The following is an 8814-nucleotide window of genomic DNA, read 5'->3' on the forward strand; positions in this document are numbered from 1 at the left end:
CATCTCCCCTTGGTTCCAGCCCTTCCTCATCCTTCCAGTACTTCAGTCATTCTGGCTTTGTTGTTTCCCTGCCTGGGCCTTATGTCCATGTCCATTTTTGTTCTCATAAATTGCCCCTTCTCATCTCACGTTTGGCTTTCTTTTCAGTTATCAAGTAAATCACCAACCTCTAAATTCAGATTTCTTCAGCATGTGTTAAACAGGGTAGGAGAATCCCAAACCAATACCAACACAGAATTTTGTTACTTTAATTCAAGTTGTATGATCTATGGTAGCTGGATTCAAAATGCTGTTTATTTTTTTAATGTATACCTGGTTACTCTCTCCCCCTTAATCTTTCTAGTTACTCATCATTGTTTTTATTTATATCCTTGTTCGTTCTTTCTTTCCCTTCCTTCCTTTCTTTCTTCCTTCCTTTCTTCCTTCCTTCCTTCCTTTCTCTTTCTTTCTCTTTCTTCCTTTCTTTCTCGCTTTCTTTCTCTTTCTTCCTTTCTTTCTCTCTCTCTCTCTTTCTTTTTCTTTCTTCTTGTCCTGGGGCTTGAACTCAGGGACTAGGCACTGTTCCTGGGCTGTTTTGCTCAAGTCTAATAATGTTCTTTTTTTTTTTTTTTTTGGGTCCGGTCGTGGGGCCTGAACTCTGGGCCTGGGTGCTGTCCCTTAGCTCTTCAGCTCAAGGCTAGCGCTCTACCACCTGAGCCACAGTGCCACTTCTGGCTTTTTTCTTTTTGCTTATGTGGTGCTGAGGAATCGAACCCAGGGCCTCAGGCATGCAAGGCAAGCGCTCTACCACTGAGCCACCTTCCCAGCCCATCAAGGCTAGTAATGTTCTATCACTTTGAGCTACAGCATCACTTCCAATTTTGGGGGGACTTTTCTGCCCAGGATGGCTTCAAACCACGATCTTAGCCTCCTGAGTAGCGATGATGGAGGATGTGAGCCCTGCTACCCGACTTACATCTTCATTCTTGTAATCTAATCCTTCCCATGTAATTCTTCTGTGTCAGCACCTCTGCAGTGACCTAGACTACCACTCTGAGTAGTTTGTGGTTTGAACTTTCCTATGCCTCAGCAAAATGTCACTACACCCTTTGACATCTTCCATCACTTCCTGTTCTTTATACTCAAGCACTCACTACTACCTGCTTATGGATCACCATTCATTCATTCATTCATTCTTTTTTTTTTTTTTGGCCAGTTGTGAACTCTGGGCCTGGGCGCTGTCCCTCAGCTCTTCAGCTCAAGGCTAGCGCTCTACCACTTGAGCCACAGCGCCACTTCCGTTTTTTTCCACTTATGTGGTGCTGAGGAATTGAACCCAGGGCCTCATGCTTGCAAGGCAAGCGCTCTACCACTGAGCCACCTTTCCAGTCCCACCATTCATTCTTTATTGGATCTTAAATTTCACCCATTCTCCAAGGCAGACCATAATTCAAGCCAAAGATCCTCAACCTAAAACACAAACAATGCAACCCCACTCTATCTCAGTCCATTTGAAAATAATTTTATATGTTGTATCAGATGTGGATTTAATTTTATTCCTTCAAAATGAAGAGTTAGTTATGCTACAGTCATCTACATCTCTTGCTCAATAAGTCACTATGGGTTATTCAAAAGTGAAAAGATAATGTCATTTGAATTTTCTTAAAGGTTAGGCTCTCAAAATATTTGACAGCTTTCTAGATAGAAGGCTCAGTGGTGATATGAACATGTGTATTTTTTTTTTATTTTTTTATTTTTGCTTATGTGGTGCTGAGGAATCGAACCCAGGGCCTCTGGCATGCAAGGCAAGCGCTCTACCACTGAGCCAACTTCCTAGCCCCATGAACATGTGTAGAATGCGCCTTATCAACTAAAGAATATACAGAACACATATTTTTGTGCCACTTTTTGTCAGACCTACCCTCCCACCCATTCTTCCTTCGTCCTCCTCTCCCTCCTTCCCTTCCTTTCATCCTTCCCTCTTTTTTTTTCTGGTAGGGATGGGGAGAATTTCCTGCAGCAGAAGTGACAGGCTCCTGAGGCACTGTGGAAAGTGGTAAATGGGTGTTTAAAAACATTTTTTTTGCCATTTCTGGGGCTTGAACTCAGGGCCTGGGCGCTGTCCCTGAGCTTCTTTGGCTCAAGGCTAGCACTCTACCAACTCAAGCCACAGTGCCACTTCTGGCTTTTTCTGTGTATGTGGTACTGAGGAATCAAACCCAGGGCTTCATGCATGCTAGGCAAGCACTCTACCACTAAGCCACATTCCCAGCCTCTAAATGGGTATTTTTGAAAATTTTACTCTTTGACTAGGAGATGTACTCTCCGTTGACTTCCTGATGACCAACAGGTGACAATTAACCTTTGGGGCATATTTGCTAAAGGCTGGGAAGTGCACCTCAGTCCCCACAAATTCTTAGTTAAGCTAAGCCCATATAATGAGGAACTATAATGAGCGTTGAGTTCTGTGCTATCATTCAAATCATGTCTGCATAAAGTCATGTTTGCTCATGGCACAGATAGCTGCTTGGCATAGAATACTCAGGGAGAAGAGCAGGCTACCTAAATACAAACATACAGTATGACTTGCTGGGGATTAAAACAATCCTAGGTGTAGACCAATATGGTTTGCAGTTTGAGATCATGAGGAAGGAAATGCAGATTATCTATTCCTTTGTCCTCATACTTTCTAAGTTTTTTGTTTTGGTCAGTTGTGGGGCCTGTACTCTTCCCTGGGCGCTGTCCCTCAGCTCTTCAGGTCAAGGCTAGTGTTCTACCACTTGAGCCACAGCGCCACTTCCGGCTTTTTCTGCTTCTGTGGTGCTGAGGAATCGAACCCAGGGCCTCATGCATGCAAGGCAAGCACTCTACCACTGAGTCAACTTCCCAGCACCATCTTTTTCCTTTTTTTAATCTTCTTTTTTTATTGTGAAAATACCATACAGAGGGGTTACAATTACATGAGCAAGGTAATGAGTAAATTTCTTTTTTTTTTTTTTTTGGTCTGGTTGTGGGGCCTGAACTCTGGGCCTGAGCACTGTCCCTCAGCCCTTCAGCTCAAGGCTAGTGCTCTACCACTTGAGCCACAGCGCCACTTCCAGCTTTTTTCTTTTTGCTTATGTGGTGCTGAGGAATTGAACCCAGGGCCTCAGGCTTGCAAGGCAAGTGCTCTACCACTGAGCCAACTTCCCAGCCCCGAGTAAATTTCTTATCAAGCATTGTTGCCTCCTCCTTTGTTTCCCCTTCCCATCCCTCTCCATCTCCCCCCCCCCCAAAGTTGTAAAGTTTGTATTTAACCAATTTGTTTATTCCCTTCCCCACCACAAATTATACCAACATCAAATACAGTGAAAGCAGGGGTTATACTGTGGGGGAGGGACATACAAAGCAACAAAGAAATGATCTTATGAATGTGTTAGAAACAATCGAATGAAAGAAAAAAACAGTACTGAGCTCTTTTGCTCAAGGCCAGCATTCTACCATTTTGAGCCACAGGTCCATTTCTGGGTTTCTGGTGGTTAATTGGAGATGAGTCTCTCAGACTTTCCTGCCCAACCTGGCCTTGAACTGCAATACTCAAATCTCAGCCTCCTGAGTAGCTTGGATTACAGACACGGGTGCCTGGCTGGAATTTTGTTCTGATTTTTAGGATTAGGTTTTGCAGCCAGAGTACTTCTCTTTGAACCATTCATGCCCACAAAGATTTATTTTTTTTTCCAACCCCCAAATAAAGGCATACTGAGAATGTGAGTATTGGAAGCTGGCGGAGATGAGCCAGTCTGTGAAGTGGGGCCAATAAAAAAGCAGGGTCATTGATGGCTACATGGTTCCAGTACCCTTTACTGAGCTTTTAAGTGCAGTCAGAAATGAGCAGAGAAGAGCAAAAGGTGGAGAGAAGACCAAGATGTTCTGACACTGAGAAATGATGTCTAAAGAAAACAGCTCTGACTCTATCCTTGTCTTGAGAGGCTTACCCCTTTGCACTCTGTTTTGTGATGCTGGAGGTGGGAAAGTGACAGCACTTGTGTTTCTGTCTTGCCAGAAATCTCCCTTTGAGACCAACGGGGGGGCTGAGAGCACTTCCTGTTTTTCTACTTCCGGTTCCGGTGACTGTCGCCATGTCAACTCAGGTTGGCCTAGCTGCAACGATCTCTCATGTCTTCAGTAGGAAGGAGCCCAGTAGCCTTACAGAGGTGTGGAGCTCGGCTATGGGGTGGGGGGGGAATGGCCAGGAGGGGCTTTTGCCATCAGAGACCCCAGATCTAGTGGAGCAGCTTCTTAAAACTACTTTTTTTGTGTGTGCCAGTGCTGGGGTTTGAACTCAGGGCCTGGGCGCTGCCCCTGTCGCACTTGAGTTACAGCTCCACTTTTGGATTTTTTTTTGCTGGTTAATTGGAGATGAGAGTCTCACAGACTTTCCTGCTCCGGCTGGCTTCGAACCCGTGATCCTCAGATCTCAGCCTCCTCCTGAGCAAGCTGGCTGGGATTATGGGTGTGAGCTCATCCGCATCTGGGCCTGTGGTCTCTATTTTAAATGGCTTTATTTGGACATTGAATCAGGGACTGCTGCTTTTGTTTTTTGGAGAGGCAGCTGGGGTTGGGGGTAAACCATGTTAACAGCTCTTAAAAAAATAAAAAATAAAAAGGCATTTTGCATATGATGTGGCTAAAACTACCCCCTGGGGTTTTTCCACTTAAGTCCAATAGTCTGCAATGCCATTCATGCTTAAAACGACCTATTGTTCCTAGCCTTTTACACATTAGTAAGGGAAAACCCTGCTAGAGACCTCTGGGGATATGTCTATAACCTACAGATTACTATAAATCATTCTTGACAGACAAATGAGGTTCCTCCCTCCTCTCCCTCTCTCTCTTTCTTTTCCTCCCTTCTTTCCTTCTTCCTTCCCTCTCTTTCCCTCCCTCCCTCCCTCCCTCCCTCCCTCCCTCCCTTCCTTCCTTCCTTCCTTCCTTCCTTCATTTTCTTTCTTTTTTCACTTTGAAGCATGAACTTTGGTTTCTACTGAGTGGTATCTATGTATCTATATGTGTTTGAGTAAGATACCAAGGGGGGAAAGTCTTTTGTAAGGTTTGTAAGGTATTTTCAGTGCCTCACTCAAAATATCCCAGGAACAGGAAGAGTCCCACTTTTATTCTCAAACAAAAGAGTTTCTGTGTTTTTGTAGTTGATTGTTGGGTGGGGAGAAAAAAGGCTTTTATGTTCTGATGAGCAATGACAAGTTCTGGATAGTTTTATGGCACAAGAGTGTAAGTACAAATTGGGCTGTGGTGGCTGAAATACTTGCCTGCCTTTTCAGTGATTGCCAGTTGGGTGCTTGAGAATAGGCGCTTGAATGATTTAGCTGAGCTTATTTCCTTATCTGAGAGCAGGAAGCCAAGAGGAAAGCAACAAAGTCACCTGCTTCTCTCTACTTTGCAGAGATCAACCAGGAGCCTGAATTAGTTTCTTGGACATCTTGTGAATATCAGATAATATATTCTAGAGGGTTAGAAGGCCAAGAGCTATGGGATCTATGGTTATTTACAGTGATTCCAACTAGTCTTTACTTGGAAACAGAATCAAACCCTCACAGGAAATCTTCCCTAAGCAGGAAAGGAACTATTAAAGGTGAGAGTTTTGTTTTCATTTTTTTCTCCTGCTTAGATTTCCCCCCTCCCAAATTTATTACTAAAGAGGATATAATCTTAGGCTTACAAAGAGATACAGTAAGAGAAAATAGTGATTGCATGAGAATGTTTACATTTTCTTTCTCCTAGAAATTCTTTCCTCACACTTATAGCGTATTTCTTGTATTTAAAAGGTAGGTGTGGTTGTCTGTGTCAGGTTTGTAGTCAAGAAGACTACTGGGAAGGGGGAATAGAGGGAAATCCTAGACACATAGTATTTGACAAGTTGTTGTGCTTTTGTTTTCCTGTCTGTAAGAGGGATCTAGGAATGATACATTTTGGGTTAGTTGTAAAAATTAAATAGGACAATGTAAATAAATATTTCTGGAACCCATTCAATACTATATACACACAGCTGTGTTTGTGTATACATATATTTTTGGTTTTTTTATTTTTATTTTTTGGCCGGTCATGGGGCCTGAACTCTGGGCCTGGGCACTGTCCCTCACCTCTTCAGTTCAAGGCTAGTGCTCTACCACTCGAGCCATAGCGCCACTTCTGGCTTTTTCTGCTTATGTGGTGCTGAGGAATCGAACCCAGGGCCTCATGCGTGCAAGGCAAGCACTCTACCACTGAGCCACCTTCCCAGCCCTATACATATATTTTATATCAATGAACTCTTGAGGGATTGTAGTGCAAGTAGGGTGATTAAAGAAAAGTCTTTACTTTGCTAAGAACTTAGAAAAAAAAAAAAAGATAGGCTAGGTACCAAATCAGACCAGTGAATTTTATATGGTAAAAGGTATCTTAAGTCAATTGCTAAATAGAAGCAAGAAATATTATAGTCCCTTTTTGAAAGGACTTTGAGATTTCTAGAATTGATGCTGGCAGTCTTTCATGGATTTTTTTTTGTCTCCAGATCTAGTAGAAATTCTTGAACCTAAGTGAGAGCTACATTCTGGGATAAGTGATGGGAGGCAAAATATGGAGCTAAGGGGTAGGGACTTCTTCCTACTAATTGTACCTTTATGTCAACAAGTGCTCAGCTCTTTCTCTTTCTCTCCTCTGAGGTGGAGGTGGAGCTGGATCATAATGGCAGTGTGGCAAGCTAGTTGGCAGAGTTAGGCTATACAGATCTCCATCAGCAAGCTAGCTCTAAGAGGCTCCTAGGCTGAGGACAAATATCTCTGTTTATCCAAGAGATCTGAAGAGATTTGTCCAGAGAAGAAATACATGTTTGCTATCAGTTTGGAGTTGACCTTCCTGGGAACTTTGCTCATGACTGGTTTGTAATTGGAAGCATTCCGTTCTGTTTAAGGTGTCCATCCTCCTCTGCTGATGGTTTCCAATTCCAGGAAGATGATCCCATGGAAGAAACTGTGTGGGCGCTATCACATGTGGGCCATGGGCTTTTATATGCTGTTGGCCATCATTGCTCTGAAACTTTCTCTCAGATTAAGGTGTGATTTGGACTTCAGAGAATTTCAGAGCCAGGACTGCAAGGATATCTTGTACAAGTCCCTGAAGCTCCCAGCAAAGAGTCCCATCAACTGTTCAGGAATCACTCGAGGGGACCAGGAGGCAGTGATCCAAGCTGTTCTGAACAATCTGGAAATCAAGAAGAAGCGGGAGCCTTTTACAGATGAGGACTACATCGCTGGGACCAGAAACTGTGAGCTCTTTAAGACTGAAAGGAAATTCATCCAGTTCCCACTGAGCAAAGAAGAGTTAGATTTCCCTATTGCATACTCGATGGTGGTTCATGAGAAGATTGAAAACTTCGAAAGGCTGCTGAGAGCTGTGTATGCCCCTCAGAACATATACTGTATCCATGTGGATCTGAAGTCTCCAGAGAGTTTCCAAATGGCAGTGAGGGCCATTGCTTCATGCTTCCAAAATGTCTTCATAGCCAGTAAGCTGGTTCCAGTGATTTATGCCTCATGGTCCAGAGTGCAAGCTGACCTGAACTGCATGAAAGACTTGCTCCAGAGCCCAGTGCCTTGGAAATATTTCCTGAATACATGTGGGACAGACTTTCCTATAAAGACCAATGCTGAGATGATCCAGGCCCTGAAGCTTTTGAATGGGAAAAACAGTATGGAGTCAGAGGTACCTCCCGAGCACAAAAAAATCCGCTGGAAATACCATTTTCAGGTGAGAGACAAGATGCATATAACCATGGAGAGGAAGATCCCTCCTCCCAATAATGTAACTATATTCTCTGGGAATGCGTATATGGTGGCTTCTCGAGACTTTGTTCAGCATGTCTTAAATAACAAAAAATCCCAACAACTGATAGAATGGGCAAAAGACACCTACAGCCCCGATGAGTTCCTCTGGGCCACCCTTCAGCGGGCCTCCTGGATGCCCGGCTCAGCTCCCCCTCACCACAAGTATGACACCTCAGACATGAATGCCATTGCCAGGCTGGTCAAGTGGCAGGAACATGAGGGTGATATCAATGAAGGCGCACCTTACCAGCCTTGCACGGGGGTCTACCAGCGGACTATCTGTATTTATGGGACTGGGGACCTGTATTGGATGCTCCAAAACCATCATTTGTTGGCCAACAAGTTTGACCCAAAGGTGGATGATAATATTCTCCAGTGCTTAGAAGAGTACCTACGTCATAAAGCCATCTACGGGACTGAACTCTGAGACACACTGTGATGGAGAGAGCGCTACCCCCCCTGTGGCAGGAACACGTAGACGCATTCCAGGAACTTCTGGAATAGTGTAGGGGTGGGAGACCAGGCTACTGGAATCTATGGCACCCCTTAGGGTAAAAGGGGACTGCTATTGGAGTGTGGGTAAGTTGTCTTATAAGTTGCTAACCTGGGTGAATATTGCCTATTCTTCTACCTCTATCTCCAGTAGCATCTCCTCTGGCTTTCTCTGTGGGTACATGAAGAACCACTACGCTTTTGGGACAGTAAGGGTGGGACGTGTAGCAGGGACCCTGTGTTTTGGCTGAACCCATAGTATTATGTTTTCAACTTTATGGAGATACTGTTTCTAATCATCTAAGTTTGGTAGTGATGGAAAGAGAGCCTTCGCTTTGTACTATTAACTTGAAAAGAAGTAGCTCCAGATTCAACACCCCCTACCTCTGTTTTGTTTAATAAAGCAGAAATAATACGAACAGATGAAATGTGTGACCCTTTTGTTCCTATTGGTGACATTGAACAATGTCTTATTTAAATGTCTCAG

General features: G+C 43.9%; 1 protein-coding gene across 3 annotated transcripts; it reads left to right on the forward strand.

The window, feature by feature from the left end:
• The first annotated feature begins 4085 nt into the window (after window positions 1–4085).
• On the forward strand, window positions 4086–8753 carry Gcnt3 (glucosaminyl (N-acetyl) transferase 3, mucin type). 3 transcript variants are annotated; one of them, XR_006148585.1, is made up of 2 exons: window positions 4086–4172; window positions 5417–5502. XR_006148585.1 is itself a non-coding variant. In XM_042687765.1 (2 exons), the coding sequence occupies exon 2, from the start codon at window positions 6943–6945 to the stop codon at window positions 8260–8262; it is 1320 nt and encodes a 439-aa protein (XP_042543699.1). In that variant the 5' UTR covers window positions 4092–4172; window positions 6923–6942; the 3' UTR covers window positions 8263–8753. The 3 variants fall into 3 exon arrangements, 2 of the variants coding, with proteins under 2 accessions (XP_042543699.1, XP_042543698.1); XM_042687765.1 differs by lacking the exon at window positions 5417–5502 and adding an exon at window positions 6923–8753 and having other exon boundaries at window positions 4092–4172; XM_042687764.1 differs by lacking the exons at window positions 4086–4172; window positions 5417–5502 and adding exons at window positions 5524–5605; window positions 6923–8753.
• Window positions 8754–8814: the final 61 nt, after the last annotated feature.

The sequence above is a fragment of the Dipodomys spectabilis genome, unplaced genomic scaffold (assembly GCF_019054845.1).
Source record: "Dipodomys spectabilis isolate Male_0828 unplaced genomic scaffold, ASM1905484v1 ptg000108l, whole genome shotgun sequence".
Classification (NCBI taxonomy): domain Eukaryota; kingdom Metazoa; phylum Chordata; class Mammalia; order Rodentia; family Heteromyidae; genus Dipodomys; species Dipodomys spectabilis.

What these genes read in the sequence shown, in the direction of transcription:
- Gcnt3 (XM_042687765.1), top strand. Translation starts at nt 6,943, where the DNA reads ATGGTTTCCAATTCCAGGAAGATGATCCCATGGAAGAAACTGTGTGGG.